At 54.5% G+C, this 17,878-nt stretch overlaps 1 protein-coding gene across 6 annotated transcripts in view; it reads right to left on the reverse strand.

Moving 5' to 3' along the window:
* Window positions 1-17,878, reverse strand: part of SMOX (spermine oxidase) — a 198,729-nt gene that overhangs the window by 163,716 nt on the left and 17,135 nt on the right. For 4 of the 6 annotated variants that reach the window (XM_027622847.1, XM_027622848.2, XM_027622845.1 and 1 more), the window contains exons 2-6: window positions 10,349-10,582; window positions 6,444-6,691; window positions 2,003-2,176; window positions 1,093-1,852; window positions 269-429 (exon numbers count right to left, since the gene is read on the reverse strand). In XM_027622847.1, the coding sequence (XP_027478648.1) occupies window positions 269-429; window positions 1,093-1,852; window positions 2,003-2,176; window positions 6,444-6,691; window positions 10,349-10,556 (1,551 nt within the window). In that variant the 5' untranslated portion in view covers window positions 10,557-10,582. The remainder of the gene's footprint in view (window positions 1-268; window positions 430-1,092; window positions 1,853-2,002; window positions 2,177-6,443; window positions 6,692-10,348; window positions 10,583-17,878) is intronic. The other 2 variants (XM_027622846.1, XM_027622843.1) reach the window with 1 other exon arrangement.

The following is a 17,878-nucleotide window of genomic DNA, read 5'->3' on the forward strand; positions in this document are numbered from 1 at the left end:
TGGCTACCATATCGGACAGCAGAGCATGGAATGGCTCAGCTTCTACTAGCTCAATAAAGCGTTTAATATCTCAATTTTGATCCTAACTTTTCTTCCAGATGTTAAGTGCACATGTCCTTGTTTTCTCCTTCATCACAGGAGCTACTCCATCCGTCTCCGCTTGGCACCCCTCGGCGAGCACTGCCCACCCTCTGCCCGCCAACCAAGCCCGCACCCAAAACACCTGCCCCCGGCCCCCCGGCCCTCCTCAGCCTGCCCCCACGCTCACCGCCATCTTGGAGCTCTCGGTGTACGGCAGGGGCTTGGCCAGCTTCTCCACGTCTGCCCCACTAGAGCCCACCTGCGTGTACGAATAGGAGCCTCGGAAGTAGGGGTTGCTGCCCCAGGCCGAGCGCAGGATTCGCCGAGGTTTTGGAATGTTGGGGTTCCCTGTTGGGGAGTTGGAAGAGCCAAGGGGAAGGAAGATAAGAAATGGCTAGACACAGAAGACACCCCTGAGCAGGCTACTGCCAGCCCACAGCCACAGCTGCAAGAAGGCCAGGCCCCTGCGGGCAGGCACGGAAGACGCAGCAGGAAGGATGGATGCTGGGTGCTCCAGCGATTTTCCCCCGCAGCGCCTCCTTGTGGACACCCCCGGCAAAACACCTCATCCCTCCGGGGGCCCTAATTTTCCCGTATGAAAAAATATTCCAGATCATCATGTTTCCCCTTCCCACTTCAGGGGTTCTCGTGAGGCTCTTCTGGGGTAGTGGATGAAAAAATGTTCAACTAAAAGAATCAGAGAGTGAAACGCTAATCCATCTCCTAGCAGGACAGTAGGAGTAGGAAATGGGCAATCTGAGGTTTGGGAGTGATACCTGAGTTTTTTACCACCAGCCCTCAGAAGAAACACAGCGCCCAAGGTTCTGAGTGTTTCAAGTTCCAGAGGGGGGCTGCGGGGAGGGGCCCGCAATCTGGGAGCCCGGGCGCCGTGCGGCGGCTCTCCCAGTGGGCGCGCCCCTCAGCCGGCAGGATCAGGGGCTGCGGAGAGCTACCGCCGGTGCCCGAGAGGCGGGGGGGGGGCGGGCGGAGGCCAGAGGCGCGGGGACACACCTGTGAACTGCCGCAGCATCTCTGTGCAGATCTCGGCCACCGCCTCGTCGTCGCACTTCTCCATGACGAGGGCCTCCTCCCCGCAGATCCAGCCGCTCAGCACGTGGCCGTAGCGCTCGGGCGGGTAGAGGACATCGAAGCCGCAGATCTTGCGGTACCAGAGCTCCGGCGGGTAGGTGAGGGTGCGGCTCTCCGCCTCGTCCTCCCATACAAACTGTAGGCTGTTGCACTCGGGGCCCCAGAAGGGCTCCTCAAATTCCAGAAAGATCTTGTCGGTGGTGCCGATGCCCAGGCGGTGGATGGCAGCCACCTTCTCGGCGGGCAGGCCTGGCCGGAAGAAGCTGGTGTACTGCCTCTTGAGCACGCCCAGCGACACGGTCACGATCACGTGGTCCGCCGGGATCACCTCGCAGTCCTCACACTCCACCAGCACCGGCCACTGCTTGTCCTCATCCCGCCCATCTCCCCGGGGCTCCTCTCCTCCCTGGCCGCCCTCCCCGGCGTCATGGTTGTGGTCACCTTCGCCGCGGGGCTCAATCTCAGGGCCCCGGGGGCGGGCCGAGGCCTGGTCCCAGTGCACACAACGGACGGGTTTCCCCAGCTGGATGACATGGGTGGGGATGCCCTCGGCCAGCAGCTCCACAACCCGCATGAAGCCCGAGGGGATGATGTGGTGGGCCCCGGGGATCTCGGTCCACTCCCCGAAGGCGCTCAGGGACACCTCGTCCATGCTGTGGGAGCTACTCTCACAGCTCTCCACCTGTGGGAAGAGCCAGAGAGGAGCTAGGTGACCAGCAGGGCTGGGCTGGGGTCGTAACAGGACCTCAAAGGAGTGCCATCCTGCTTGGACCCAGACTCCCCAGAATCGGTCTTCCTCCCACCAGCACCTGCTCTGAGTGTACAAGGATACCTTCAGGTACTGCTGGATCATGGCGAGCTTCAGGCGCTTGGTGGCCTCTGGGTCCTCAGGGTCATCCCTGATGCGGTTGCGCACCTCCTCCCGGGTGAACACCCCCACACTGTTCTGACTCTCAGCATTGACTGGTTTACCATGCCGGAAGAACTCCTGGGTCAAGTTATAGACCTGCCAGAGAGACCCCAGGAGACTGAAAACACACTCCCTCATCCCACCTCCATTTCAGACCAAAGAACCCCAACTCAAAAGTCCCCACCTTCCAAGTGTTCCCAGATATACTGAGCCCACAGCTCCTCTTGCTTGGTGAATCAACGTGGCACTGGGTGCCACACTCAGGCTGCACCAACAGGGCCAACGTTCAGGCTGACAAGTTGCCCCAGGGCAGCCAGCCTCCTTGCTTCCAGATGGCCCTCTATGACCCCCTGGGTCTGTGAGGGAGAGGGAGGGAGCCCTTGGAGGCTCTCTTGCTGGGCCCTTGCTGAAAACAAAGCAAAATGTTTGGTGCCTGGTGGGAAAGGACTCGCCCCCACCAAAGGCGCTATGTGGCCAAACAAGACCAACCACGGGAGAACCCAGGTCTGCACACATTTCCTTTTTCCCAGAACCAAATGCCCAAACCCTTTCCCTGCAACTGCTGCCCAAGTGTATCTGCTTCAACCTCTCCCAGGAGGGAGAGTCTAGAACTGTGGCCTGGCCAGTGTTTGTGGGGGAGAGGGAGCAGAAGGAGCCCTGAAATCTGACCTCCCAGGAGACCCGCCCCTGGCCCTGCTCGGGTCCACACAAAGTGCCCCTTTTACTGAGGAACCCAGACTTGTTTAAGCAAGATGGCCATGCTGGGGCAGGACGTGTGGTGGGGAGGGAGGCCCCAGTATGCCGAGGAACAAAAATACATTTCACAGGCATATTTTAACAAGAACTCCAACCCACACCTTATCAACAGAAAGCACCAAACAGTCCCTTGGAGCCCGGTCCTATTGCGTCCCCTGCCTGCCCGGCACATAACTCCCACCAAACACTGGGCTAGTCTCCCTGAGGAAAGGAAGCTAGTCCTGGGTCAGGCATGGCATCCCCGGAGGGCCAAGTCTGAGCCCCAGCATTCACTCAACAAACAGTTACTGGGCTGTGCCCAACACTGACTATAATCATGAGCAAGAAGGACAGTCCCCTGCCCTCGCTCAGATTGGGGAGATATCATAACTGAGCTGTTTCTACATGATGTGCCGTGACCGGGAAGAACCCAGAGGTTGTGAGATCAACCCAGGTGACCTTGGCCAGTTGGCAGTGAGAGGGAGAGGAAAAGATGAGGGAGAGGAGAGAGAATGTAAGTGGCTCAGGCTTGCCGAAGTGGGCAGCGAGGAAAGAGAAAGTTACAAGAGATGACTTTGAAAAGGCAGGCAGGGGCGCGGCATGAGGGACTAAGGGTCATGTCAAGGACTCTGGACACTGGCATCACTGAAGGGTTGTGAGCATGAGCACACGCCCACTCTCCCTCCCAGGACACTGGCACATGTGGGCTCCTCGGCCAAACATCTGTGGCTGGTGTCAATTCGTGGTTTGTTTCCCCTCCTAAAGTGAGTTTGAATTTGGTCAGCACACATTCATGCGAATGATGTCTGCCCTGTAACCCAGCCCTGGTACAGGGCGGCCCTGGGCTGCTCAGTAGAGGAAGGAAGGTGACGCTGCCCATCCCCCACCATCCCACTCAAGGGAAAAACCTCCCCATGAGCTAGAAATATGAATTAAACATGTCTCTGAAGTATACAATATAAAGAAGAAAATGAGTTAAATTGTTTGCTTTTCCTCCATCCAGTCACAAGATGCTGGGCATTTGGCCTTAACTGGAGTCCTCAGCAAATTCCTCACCCAGTACCACTGCCAAGGAGTCAGGCTTTCGGCTTGCCTCCTCCTCTCCGAGTTTTTTTCGTCTGGTGATAAGCAACATGGTAGCCAGTCCTTAGCCTATGTTGACTAAAGGCCGAAATGTGCAGCTGGGAGTGATAAATTTAGTCCATCTACATGATTCTTTGTGTCAGCTACCAACTGGGACAGCCTTCACTGAACATGGGTTTGTCATAGGGCTACAGTCTCCTGTCCTGGATTAAATTACATCCCTCCCAATGTGACCAAGGGAAATGGAACAGGTGTGTAACAGCTAATAATACTCACCCTGATTCTCATTAAGCACTTTACATCAGGATCTCATTTAATCCTCATGACGCTCTGAAGTAGGTTTAACTGTGTCCATTTTATAGATGAGGAAAGTAAGAGTCCTCAGAGAGCCTCAACAACTTGCTCAAGATCATACAGCCAAAAAATGGTAGAACTAGTATTTGAATCAAGGTAGTCTTGCTCCAGGGACTACGTTCTATATGATACCAGTGCACGAACTCATTTATTTGTTAACAAATAGAATAGATTCAAATGAGCAGCGTTTCAAAGTCGTCACCTTTGAAGGAAGCCTGCATATTTCTTATGAAGCCACCCTCAGGCAGGGCTTCATAGGCTTAGAGCGTGGCCTCCAGCTCTGGTTAAGAGCCACACAAGGAAACCTCTCTTTCCTCATGGTTAACACCTCTTCCTTCTGACCCAAAGTTTCACTACTCCAACTGATAACCCACCTTATCCATCCTACTCTCCACAACTCATACTCTTAGCTTCCAAAAATCAAACCCACAAGCAGAAGCCCATGATGATCTACTTTTAAGCACATTTAAGAGAACAAGCAAGTCATAGACCCTGAAAGTCATTCTCAAGAAGCATCCGTGCCTAAAGCACTCACCATAACCCGGAAATAAGGATGTGACTAATTCCCAGGAGACCAAAAAGGTCTACTTTGGAGAATACTAGTTCTTATCCGCTCGTTAACAATTCAGTCTCTTTGTACATGAGTGAGAACACACAATACCATGGGATTGCACACAACATATCTTGTGGGTACACACACAGAACTCACGGTGTGCCTGCCCCCCATTGAGCAAGGACTATCCCCAAGAGTCATTTCTCCTTTCCCATGCCCAAGAGACAGAAAATGTGCAATAGGTGCTGGTTGGTCAACTTACTGACCTGGAGTGAAGGGTCATTACACTGCACATGACAAGCTATCAGAAGGCAAGACCTACGTGCTACCTTGCTTGTTAAGTGCAGTTCACAGGGCCACTGAAAGATACTAAAAACATGAACTTTTTTTTTAAAACCTGACTTAGATGAGTGCCATTGCCACTTCTATCCAACACGGTACTGGAGACACTAGCCAGTGCAATATGGCAAGAAAGGAAATAAGTTGGGGCACCTGGGTGGCTCAGTCGTTAAGTGTCTGCCTTCGGCTCAGTTCATGATCTCAGGGTCCTGGGATCGAGCCCCACATCGGGCTCCCTGCTCAGCGGGAAGCCTGCTTCTCCCTCTCCCACTCCCCCTGCTTGTGTTCCCTCTCTGTGTCTCTGTCAAATAAATAAAAATCTTTAAAAAAAAAAAAAGAAAGAAAAGAAATAAGTTGTCTTAGACTGTGCTGTCCAATACAGTAGCCACTAAACACCTGTGGCAATTTAAAATTAATTAAATTAAATATTGAGTTCCTCAGTGTTACTAGCTATATTTCAAGAGCTCAAGAGCCACATGTAGCTAGTGATTACCCTACTGGAAAATGCAGGTCTAAAACATCTCCATTATTGTAGAGAGTTCTACTGCACAATGCAGGTCTGAGGATTAGAAAGAAGGAAACAAAATTGCCATTTTTTTTTGTATAGTATGTACATAAAATCCCAAAATATTAGAATATAAATTAATATGTTAATAGCTACAATATTAGCATTAAAATAATACTTTGTCAAGGTAGCTAAAATCAATATATAATAATCAGTTATAGTTCTATACACTGGAAAAAATTAGAAAGTAAAGTTTTAAAAAATTACCCAAGAGTACCCAAAAGCAATAATAACACAATCACCACCGAAGTATCTACTAATAAATCTAATAAAAGATTTTTTTAAGATTTATTTATTTATTTGAGAGAGAGAGAGAGAGAGAGAGCAGGGGGAGGGGCAGAGGGAGAGGGAGAGAAATCTTCAAGCAGTCTCCCTGCTGAGTGCAGAGCCCAATGTGGCCGATTCCAGGACCGTGAGATCATGACCTGAGCTGAAATCAAGAGTCAGACACTCAACCAAATGAGCCACCCAGGTGCCCCCTAATAAAAGATATTTAAGGTCTTTCTGAAGAAATATCTAATCATCTCTATGAATGGTGTCTTACCTAGTACTTCCCCACTCATCATCTTCATTCTATCCTCAGATTGTCCTGATTTTCCAAATACAGGGCCCAGAGAGTATGCAAAAACATGGCCAGAATCGCGGAAGACCCCACAGGTCGCCCAACTCTCATACTGCCAGAGTGCTCCTTGCCTCCCACACCCATGTGTCCAGTTGCCCTGCTAACACCTCACCTCGTTGTATAAATCGCTGAATTCCTCAACCACGTCCTTGGGGATCCTGCAGCCACGGTTGGTGAGGTAGCAGGCCACGCCATTCTTGGAGTAGAGGCTGATGCGGCCCACGCTGCGCTCCCCATCAGTTGTCTCTTCAAGGAGGCCGTTGGCTTCTGCTAGATGATAGATGGGATTCCCGTGGGAGCCATGGATCCAGGTGGCTCCCAACTCAAAGGTGGCGTGTCCTGATGGTGACAACAACAGCCCTTAGAGGGGCAGGGACTTCTTCAGAGAGGGCCAGAACACCGCCTCACCCTTCTTCTTCAAAGAGGCTCCTTCCCTCCCCACAACAGGGCGAGAAGGGAGTTAGGTCCCAGTCTGGCAACTAATCAAAGTCTTCAGTGAAAAGTTCCCAGTGGAAACCACATGGGGCACAAAATGGATTCCGCTATACAGCTAACTGCCACCCCTGAATGACCTTGTGATCTGCTCCAGAGTCACTTCGCTGGACTAGTTAGAAGGCTCTCCCTTTCCATCCTACCTTTGTCTAACATAACACCAGACACTGGACCCTCCTTCCTCATTGGTGACTCTCCCTCAGGAGACACTCTGTGGGCACCTGAGGGTACAGTGGTCCCAGCGAAGGGAGTGAGGTTATCTGAAACACCCAGTAAGGAGACCCAGGAGGAGGGCCTCTGGCTCAAGGTCCTCATCTGATCTTACTCCAATTCCTCAAAATCTCCAGTGGCCCCAGAGTCTAAATCCCTGTCCTAGACAGAAAGTGGCCCCTCTCCCAACTCAGTCTAGGGCAGAGGAGAGACAGCAAACATTCCAGCCTGGAAGACTCCTCCCCAAGGTAGTCTAAAATAGACTTCCTGAGAAAACTAAGCTCTCTCATCCTAAGGCAGAAGAACATAAGGTGGCAGAAGAACATAAGGTGGCAGAACCCTGGGAGTCTGACTAGGGAAGGGGGCAACTCCTGGGCCCAAGTTGAGACAGGGCTAGGACTGGGGCTGGTTCTACCACCCCATCCACAGCCAAGGCACCAGATGCTCTGAGGCATCTGTGCCTGGGCCTCAGTTTCCTCTTCTGATGCACATTGTCTCCTTCCTTGCCTAGCTCCCAAGGAAGTTGAAACAACGAAAGAAGAGAGAGGAACATTTTTTTGTGTTTTGTTTTGTTTGGGAGGACTGATTCAAGATATCATGTGCGGTTAAATTTTTTGGCAAGATGATCACAATAATTCCTCCTATCCTTGTACACACGGCCCTTTGCCACGTGACCTTGCCAGTCCTCCCATCAACAGGTAGGGTCTATTTCCCCACCCCCTTGAATGAGGGCTGGCCTCGTGACTGGCTTTGATTAACAGAATGCAGTGAAAGTGATGTCTTTAGCTTCAGAGCCGAGGCCTCAAGAGATCTCAGGGCTTCCACGTTCACCCTCTTAGAATGTGACCACCGTGGAGAGGCTTATCCTGCTGGAGATGTGTGGCCCAACCAAAAAGCCAGTGCCAACCACCAGACAAATGGGTAAGGCTGTCTTCGACAAACCAGCCCCAGTGAAACCACCAGATGATTTTGGCTGAGTGGGAGATCCCAGGCAAGACCAGCAAAAGAACCACCAAGCTGAGTCTGGCCCAAATTCCTGACCCACAGAATTTAAGCAAACAAACGGTGCTGTTTTAAGCTGCTACATTTGGGGTGATTTGTTAGGCAGCAATAGCTATCTGATACGCCATAATAGACAACAGTATCACCCCTCACCCCACGAACTGGACATTCTCTTTTTGTGTGTCTTCCCTCTCCTGGGTTGTTTCTAATTAAACCACCAGTTACTAAAAATAGCCGTGTATATACTATGTACCAAACACAGAGCAAGAGAAAAAGCAATCGACCTCCTGCTGGCAGCCAGTGAGAAAGAATTTACTCGTGTCTCTGGAGGAGGCAGGAATGTGTATGTCCCTTTGTCCAGAAAAAGTGGGCAGACTGGAAGGCACAAGAAACTAAGAACCCCAGTGCCCTGCCTCCAGGCTTGAGGTTCCCCAAGGTGTCTTGCCTGGTTTGAGCTCCCAAGAGAAGAAGGGGGCCAGCATCTTGGGGAGGGGCCTGGGCCCTCCCCGGGGCATGCCAGGGAGCTCCAAATCACACAGCCACTGGGTAGTGACATCCAAGCACAGGGCACCCTTCCTGGCTCGACACATGGCAAAAGCAGGTCTGAGGTGAGCAGCCTGAGGTCAGCCACAAGGTCAGCATCCCACCTCTATTCGCCAGTCTCTGCAAGGAGGAGGGGTGAGCAGGCCCCAGTCTAAAGATATCTCCTGCCCTCTCCTACCTGCCCCTCCGCCGCTGTGATCCTTGACATCCCTGCATCCAAGGGCACCAGCACCATCTCCTCATCTGCCCCACAGTGTCCCCCGAGCCTCTGGCCCTCAACACCTGCCCAACACCCCTGAGACTCGCAGCTACCATCTCACACTGAAGCAGGCCCAACTGCGGCCTGGGCATTCAGCCCTTCGAGTGTGCACACACAACACATGCAAATTTGCCCTTCCCTGGACATGCCCTCCCCACTCCCGGCAGAGTCTGCCTCGATCTTTTTCACATCCATCGCTCCACGCATATCACCCCCTCCTTCTTCTGCCCACCCAACTCCGCCCATCACCAAGCTCCCCCAGGTCAGGAAGGCCTCCACCACCAATAGATGGATAGATGGTGCATCCCCTCAGCTTCCTGCAGCCCCAAGCTTCCGCCTCACTGCCTGTACCATGCACGGTGTGTCTCCGCAGTCAGCGACCACTGAGACTGGGCCGTGTGTCCTCTCATCTGCTTCTGTGTCACACACTGAATGTCTTATCAAGACTCAAGAACCACAACTGGAGCTGCCCCTTCCCGAAGCCTCCCAGCCAGCCAATCAGATGTCGAGCAAAGAGTCCCAGGGCTTCCCTGCTGGCTGTCCCCAGGTTTACGAGTGCCTTGGATGGCACTTTCATCCTCACTGCCAACACACCCCTATGTGTGCCAGCAGAAGACAGACGTAACCTCATAGACGCCTTCCAGGAAATGCTCTAGAAGACTCTCAATGTGTCAAAGTTTCTGAAAGAGAAAAGGGCCCCATGTGCGTCCTCAGTCTCTGCTCGTTCTAAGCCTGACCACCTACGTCTCTGAGCCAGGTTCCACACCCATCAAATGTGGGCACATGATATCTGCATGGCCTTGCTGCCCCGCGTGGGAACGGACCCAGATACGCAGTCCTCTGGAGGGTCAATGTAGCATGTCCTCAGGCCATCATGCATGGTCCCTACCCACTCAGCCTCTCATTGGCCAGACCCCTGGCTGGGAAGCGCTGACCTCCAGCTGCATTTCAGGCAAGTTCCCCACCCGTTAGGTCCCCTGGCAAAATCTGCCCACCCCTGGGGTAAGTCTCTTTCCTGGCTCCTTTCTCTAGAGTCTTCATTACTCTGCGACCTAGACAGATCCTCTTCCCAGACAATCCTAAGATCCGCCCATCACCCACAAATCCCATCGACCTTTACTGCCCTGAGCTCCTATTGCCCCAGGACTAGCTCTCAGTCATGATATACTAATTCACACTCAAGAGTTAATGACTTATAAAAACTTACAGAATTCCTCTTCTTGTGAAGTAGAAACCGGTCCACCCACTGCCAAGACAGTTCGGTCTGGGTGTCCTCTCCTTCCTAAACACTGTGAGCTCTAGGTCATGTTCCAAAAACAAAGGCCAGAGCCCCATCCTGCCCACCTCAGAGGGTTGCTCAAAGGGCAAAGGAAGCTTCTGGCAAATGCCCAGGCAGCCTGCATGATGGAACATTTATCGCAGGGAAAAACCAAAGTAATGAGATTCCAGGCAGGGCCGGAGCACTGAAGGACAGAAGATGACCTTGGCCTAGGAGCTGGGCGGACACTCACCGAGTTTCACGCTCTGCACGCGGCCTCCGATGCAACTGGAAGCCTCAAGCACAGTGACATCCGTGAAGCCCTGCTCCAGAAGTGCTTTGGCTGCAGCCAGGCCAGCCAAGCCAGCGCCGATCACCACCACACGAGGCTGTCCCCTTCTCCGTAGGCCACGACTGAGAGGGTCATCCGCACTGTCGCCACTGGATTCACAACTTTGCATACCGTCCGCACTGGCCTCCTAGGAACCTGCGAGGGGCAGGGGTGTCATGGCTTACCTGCTCTGCCTTCACTTCCCACATGCCCTAAGGGACACTCGTGAACTCTGTCCTCAAGGGGGGAACCTCGAGCCCTCGTGCTCCTCCTGAGACCTGGACAAGAGGACCCAGGGAGGACAGACAGAGGGAAGGAGAGAGGTGGGGAAGAGGTACCGTGGGCCCCCACAGGCAAGCAGGACTACTGGGAGCCTGGCCCAAGCCCCCGAAATCCATCAATCCCATCCCAAACGTGCTCGGCACTGCCTCTACCCCGAGCCTGAGACAAGAGCCAGCCAGGAAGGGTTGAGCAAAAAAGCCAAAGTCAGGAGAAGCTGACACTGCTGACCTTGAACCAGCTTGCCCCAGCACAGCTGCTGGGGTTCAGCTCCCACCAACCCCGGCTGCTCCCACAGACCTTAGGATGCTCACACGGACCCCAGGACGCTCACACAGACCCCAAGACGCTCACACAGACCTCAGGACTCTTGCACACACAGCGCTGGAGCCTCTAACTTTCCCTCCCTTGCGTGGTTCTTCCCTGGCACTCTTTCTCCTTTACCCCTTCTCTTCTCCTCTAGCTTTCTGTTAGTATTTCACAGCCTGTGCGAAGTGGCAATTTGGTGGGCAGGACATAGTCCCGCCCTCCCCCCAGAGAGTGCCACGAGGCCGGTATCGGACAAGCCTCTGCTATTCTGGGTAGGTCTCTGGTTGTTTTCCCCAGCCACCCAGCCCCTCAGTCACCGCAAAGCAGCAAGGAGCCCAGGAAACGGTGGACTGTGGAGGACCCATGGCACCAGAGGCCAGACGTCAAATTGACAGTTACACTAAGCCAGCTTGTTCAGAGACGCCAGGCTAGGGAGCTGACGGCTGGGCAGCCAAGGGGGGGGGGTCCCTGAATCGCCCCAGTTCTGGGAGAAGCTACCCTTCTATTCCCAGAGTGACCACAAGGGTTTGAAGGTGTCTGTGGGCCATCCCAAGGGGCCACTCAGCTCTGATCCTGTCCCTGTTCCCTCCCTGACCCATGCAACTCCGATTCCAATGGTCTTTGCTGAGGTTTCAGTGGCAGAAACTCCAGACTCTAATAGTATCCAGGACCTAACGACACAGGAGGAAGGGTGGGCGGAAGGTGGCTACAGGCAGTGGAGTGGACAGGGGACATAAAAAACTGAGCAAAAAAGCCAAAGTCAAGAGAAGCTGACATACCTCTCCCATACCTAGTAAAGCTCAGCATAACCCTTCCAGTGATGAAGCAGTCACACCCTCAACAATAAACCCAAGAGAAGCAGGGCATGTTCCACCAAAGAGACATGCTAAAGAATATTCATAGCAGCTTTATTTATAAAGGCCAACAAACAGAAGCAGCCCAAAGGTCCAGCCATGGGAGAATGGAAAAATAAATGTGCTATGTGTAGCATTTTCGTACAAGGGAATATCCTTCAGCAATAAACAGAACTAAATTACTGATACCCTTGAACATTACATTGAACAAACGAAGTCAGAGACCAAAGAGTACATAGTGTATGCCTCCACTTACGAGAAGCTCATGAAGTGGCAAAATGAACCTGTGAGGAGAGAAGAGAGATTGGGAGGAAGGGAATGACTGAAAAGCGTCAGGACAGAACTCTCTGGGTTGGAAGGAATATGTATCTTGATCTGAATGGTGGCCATACATCGTATATATAATGATCCACTGACTTGGACATTTAGGATTTGTGCCATTTGTTATGTGTGTGTACCTCAATAACTATTCAGATATCCATTCCTGGCCCGAAGCGGGGGGGGGGGGGGGGTGGTTTGAGAGAGAGAGCGGAAGAGAAGAGAAGCGAAGCGAAGCTACACACCGACTTCCTTCTCACATCCCCTGGTCTGACCACTAAAGCTTCTGTCCCACCTTGAACCGCGCCCTCCAGCATCTCTTTATCAGAGGATTAGCAAAGGGGATTTTTTTCTAAATACGCGGAGGCTGCAAAGCTGCTCCTCACGCTTCCCCACCCGCTCCGCCTGCCTGCCGACGCCACACCTGGGCACCCGGGCTAGGAGGGCCGCGTCCGCAGACTCCCCGCAAACCCCCCAGCCCCAGGCCGGCCGCCGCGGTTCCCTAGAGGGCCGGAAGGTGGCGCCCGCGGCCCCTCCGAGGCCGGGTCTCCGCTGGAGGCCGGGACTCCCCGCCCCCTTCCAGGAGAGTCCGGTCTGGCTCCGCCTTTCCTTCCTCCTTCGGGGCTCCTTCGATCCCTGCCCGCTCCCTCCAGCGAGGTGCTGTCCGCATCTGGGAGCACGGGGTCCAGCGGCCCGCGTGCTCCCCTCGCACCCTGCCCTGGCCCAGGGTCTCCTTTCGGTGGACTAAATTTAGAGGGGAGGGTGTGGCTGCCTGCACCCGGGGCCGGCGCGGCCGACGGGAGGAAGGGTCCGCGGGGCGACGCGGGCTGGCGTCAGGTTGGTAAACACACAGGTTGCTCAGAGCTGCCGCTGACGCCACCTGCCCCGCACCCCGCGATGCGACGTGGAGCTGCCGCACGCCCCGCCCGCGTGCCTCTGTCCCCAGGACTGGGGGGGGAGGGGCTCCCTCAGTCCTGGTCTCCCGGCTCCATCCGCAATCCCCTCCTCCCGCCCCCCGCCCAGGGCCACCCTCCAAAACCGCCTCGCTTATACAATAAAGGAGGGGATTGCCTCAGGGGTCTCACACCGGACTGGTGACGACCCCTTTTTGGAAAAGTTCCTGGGGGGGGCCCGGGTGTGACTGGGATGAAACGGTGGGGGGGGGTGTCCCCACTCCCCTCTGAAGTCTCTTCACAGAACCCCCAATCTCCGTGGGCCACCGCGTCTGAAAACCCGGGGTCCAGTTAAGCTGGAAGCTGATAGAGGGAAAGAATACTTGGGGCGCAGCGCCTTCCCAGCCGGCGACGTGAACTTCCCGGCTAGCCTCAAAAGGGGCCAGCTTGTCCTCACTACATTGTGATAGTCAAATAAGGCCCTATGTGGATGTCACAAGATTGACAATATTTGTAAGAGCTTCAAGTGTGAAAATCACCTGTAAAGTTCTGTAACTAAATTATAAGCAGAGTGCCTTTGGGTGAAGGTTCAGAAATGCATGGTGGGAAATGGCAGGTGGGCAGTTTGCCTTTCAGAGAAACACAAAAAGAACCCCGAGTTCCTAATGTATCAGAGACCTTAAATTCAAACAGACAGCACAGGGGTGGAAGTAGGTAAGCAAGGGCCATGTGGGTCACCTACACCTCTGATCTTCACAAGGAACCCCCCCACAGTCCAGTTCCCTCCACAGGCCTTGTCCCAGATGGGACTCCCAAGGAGCCAGAGAAGCCCTACACACAGCCCACAGAAGGCAGAGAGATGAGGAGTCCACCCCATGGCCCCCCATATCAACTCAGGGAGCCAACACACCCTGGGGTCCAAACGGAAAGGGACAGAGAAAACCATGGGCAGGAACACCTACTGTGTGCCAGTCCCTCAGCTAAGCCCTGAACTGGAACTTCCAGTGCTCTGATATCTCCAGCCAGGGTAGAGAGGAGGGGGCTAAGAAGCAGCTTGTTTTCTGTTGGTTTGTGACATCTTTTCCTTTCAGATTTTTTTTTTTAATTTTATGAGAAAATGGCTTATTGAGGAAGAAGACTCACTTACTGCTCCTCCACGCCTGCCTGTCCTTCTCTCGCCTTTGGGAAATAAATAAATAAATAACATCCTCTCCTTGATCTGTATGCACAGGAGAAACAGAACACCCTGTACTTTTCGAGCAGATAAAGGAGAGAAGAAAAAAGTGCTGGCTCAGCCAGGCAGGGAGGAGGAGGAGGGATGGGGGAGGAGGGAGGTGCAGGGCAACAGCCACTTGTCTTCTTGCTCCTGCTTCCATGGCAAAATGAGGGTGGGAGCCTGGAGCTCCCATATCCCCAGGCAGGCCAAGCCTGGTAGCTTCGAGAAATCAGGCCCGGCCATGGCATGAGCATCCCACCCTCATTCAGAATGCCCCACTGCCTGACCTCTGCTCTGGCCTGCAAGCCATCGCCTCTCCCTGCTGCCCAAAGCCAACACTGCCCTGATTGAACCTGCCCAAGAAGCCAGTCTGGAAAGCAGGCGGCAGCAGGGGAAGAAGAGAGGAACAGGGGTGCCTGGGTGGCTCAGTCGTTAAGCGTCTGCCTTCAGCTCAGGTCATGATCCCAGGGTCCTGGGATTGAGCCCCGCATGGGGCTCGCTGCTCAGCGGGAAGCCTGCTTCTCCCTCTCCCGCTCCCCCTGCTTGTGTTCCCTCTCTCACTGTGTCTCTCTCTGTCAAATAAATAAATACAATCTTTAAAAAAAAGAAGAAGAAGAGAGGAAGGAAGGCCCTGTCCCTGGGGCAGGGTCACCAAAGAAAGGATGAAGACTAGCAGGCCAGGCCCACTGCACCTTCTCTCAACATGCTCACCAGTTTCATTGCATCCCCCTCAAACCGACCCTCCAAGCAGTGCCTCCTAATCACCAAATACCAGAGACATGCTTTAGTGCTGGCCTCCCCCTGAGCCCCTCTTGGAAATGCCCAGAACGGAGCTGGAAACAGCTCATATCTCCGTGTGCTTCTCCACCATGGTTAACACCACTGGACCTCCAACCTGGCCCAAGGCTCCAAGCTGAATGCACCCTTAAGGGAAGACCGCCCTTATCCATCAGGTCAAGCCATGTCCAGCCTGCAGCCAGAATCACTGTGGCCTCTACTCTCCATTTCCCCATGCACTTGACTGCCTCCTCCCTCTGAACTGTACCCCTGGAGAACTGCTGGGCCTGCCCCAAGTGTCGCCCAGGCCTCTCACCGACCAGGAACCTAACCCAGCAATTCACCGAGCACTAACCACGTACCAGGCATGGGGAAGGCCTCAGCATGTCAGCTCTTTACCCTCGGGACCCGGCTGACCTTTCTGGCTTCGAGTCTCGCTCAGATGCCGCCAAACATACACACATACCCCAACTTCACTGAAGTCTTGGGATCCCCAGCACTGCCCACCCGAAGGCCTAGAGGAGACACCCTCACACGTGTCAGAGAAGCAGGCTCTGGCCTCTGTTAACATGCACACCCTCGTGCAGGGCACTGGGGCTGGGCAGCTGCGCGCCTGCATGCACCCACCCGCAGGGCCTGCTCCACTGATGTTTCCCGAAGCAGCTGACCCCTGGAAATGTGAGTTCCTTGCACTAGCTGGGCTCTGCGATCACCCCCATACACCCACCCAGCCCCCACCGCCATCGCTCTTCTGTTCCCAAAGCAGGGACATCTCACCCCAGGAAATCCTATGCTACGATTCAGTAATGAGGCTGCAGCCCCACAACCGCCAAGTAGGCTGTGGTCCCAGGCTACACGGGGGACCCCTCCGCAGGCCGTGGGGGTGAACCGCAAGGATGGTCAGTGGCCCAGCTCAGCGCAGGGCGCCGCTTCCTCCTCAGGACTGGAGTCTGCCTCAGTTCACCCGCCAATCGGCAGGTCACTTCCCACCCCCCACAGTGGCCACTGCCACAAAGGGCCAGTTTCCCAGGTGCCCCGTGCCCTTCCAAAGTCTCCCCTCACCAGAAACAAAAAACCCTGACCATCCTTGGCTCCCCTCTGAACACAGGCTACTCCCAAATGTGTCTGCCTCACTGTCCTTTTCCCAAGGTCACCTCATTGTGAATGACCCATTTCCCAGAGGAGAACAGTATGGCCAAGGCAGTTAGCCCACCTGGCTCACCTCACCTCACCCTTAGCGGTCCAGACTCCACCAGGTAAAGCACTCCAAAATGGGCCCACCACTTCCGATCAGTTGCCTTCTCCTTTCCTATAAGCCCCATGTTTGCTCCTGCAGGGCTCTGGGGGCCACCTGGACCCTCCCCTAGCCAACCTTGGGGACTTGGAGAGTATCTCTCCTTCGAACAGATACTCCTAGTGCTCAAGGGCTGCAGCCCTACCTCAGTTTCCCTGGAGGGACCCCTCTCTGCTTCAGGTTTCTAACAGAAGGGAGGGAGGGGGAGGGAAGCTGGGGGGCTGGTCCAGGGGAATCTCTTTGGACTGCCTGGCAGGTCTGGGGAGGGATTTGGATTCTCCTGGGCCCCCCAGACAATGCAATTATTCTTCAAATGTAAAAAACGCCCAGAAATCCCAGACCAGCTGCTTTGCACAGTGACCCGGACAAAGGGGCTCTGTGTCTGCACACAAGGCCCCTCCCACCCCTCAACCCCAGGGAGGGGCTGGGCCCAAACTCCTCCCAAACAGACCCTCCCCAGCCCTCCTCACCCAGGCCAGGCAGCCAGGAAGTGAAAGAGGGAGGGCCAGGCCTGGCCAGCCACAGGGGCATGAGGGTGGGCAGTGAGACGGTCTCAGCATGGGGACAGGGCAGGGGCAGCCTAGGAGCCCAGTCTTTCACTTACCAGGTGACCCTAGACTAGTGTCTTCCCTTCTCCGGGTCCCACCTGGCCAATACCTCTGAACTCACCCCAAGGATGCAGCATCTGTACCCCACCTCCTGGACACACTGGTTTGAGCCCCATCTGATGCTTAACTGCCTCGTTTCGTCTTCCAGCTTTGCCATTTGTAAAATGGGCATCAGTACTGCTATGTGGTAGGACGGGGGAGGATTCAATGAGACAGCACAGACAAGGCGTGGCCCCCCTGCCAGGGCCACCTCTGAGAGAGCAGAGAGGTAGGAAGACCCCTGAAGAGACCAGGATAGAGATGGGAGGCCTGGGGGCCCCATCTCACCTCTAGAAGAACCCCAGTCAGCGTCTGAGCTCAGACCCAGGCCTCAGCCTTGGCCCCAACCCTAGTATCAGACGAGACCTTGACCCTGACATCAATCAGCGTACACCACAGCCTATGTTTCGCTGACCAACTCTGAGTCAGCCTACATCCTACCCAGTTCTGGAGGGTCGGGCATCAGAGACAATGGTCACCAGCTAACCCCAAGCTCATAAAAGGGACAAGGCGTGGGAGCCTCATTCCACAGAGCCCACCCACCAGCAGTGTTCTCTGGCTCTCGCAGGCCAATGTGGGTAAAGGGCCCTGGGGGCCCCATCTTCCTTCCTGGCACTTGGACTTCTCTCCCAACACAATGTCTTTGTTAGCCATCTCTCTTCCTCACAACCAGATGTGTAAAGTCCCTGAAAGCACAGCTTTAAAAGTCTTTGTAAGCCTTTCCAGGAGAAGCTGGAAGCCCACTCCGCATGGAGAGAGGCAGCCCTAGACAGGATGTCCAGGGGGACAGCGCCAGTGGCACGGCCCACGCAGGCGGTGGTGGGCAGGAGAGGGAGGCATTCCTGGAGACATAAGAACAGTGGTC

Source organism: Zalophus californianus, chromosome 8 (genome assembly GCF_009762305.2).
Source record: "Zalophus californianus isolate mZalCal1 chromosome 8, mZalCal1.pri.v2, whole genome shotgun sequence".
In the NCBI taxonomy this organism is placed as follows: Eukaryota; Metazoa; Chordata; class Mammalia; order Carnivora; family Otariidae; genus Zalophus; species Zalophus californianus.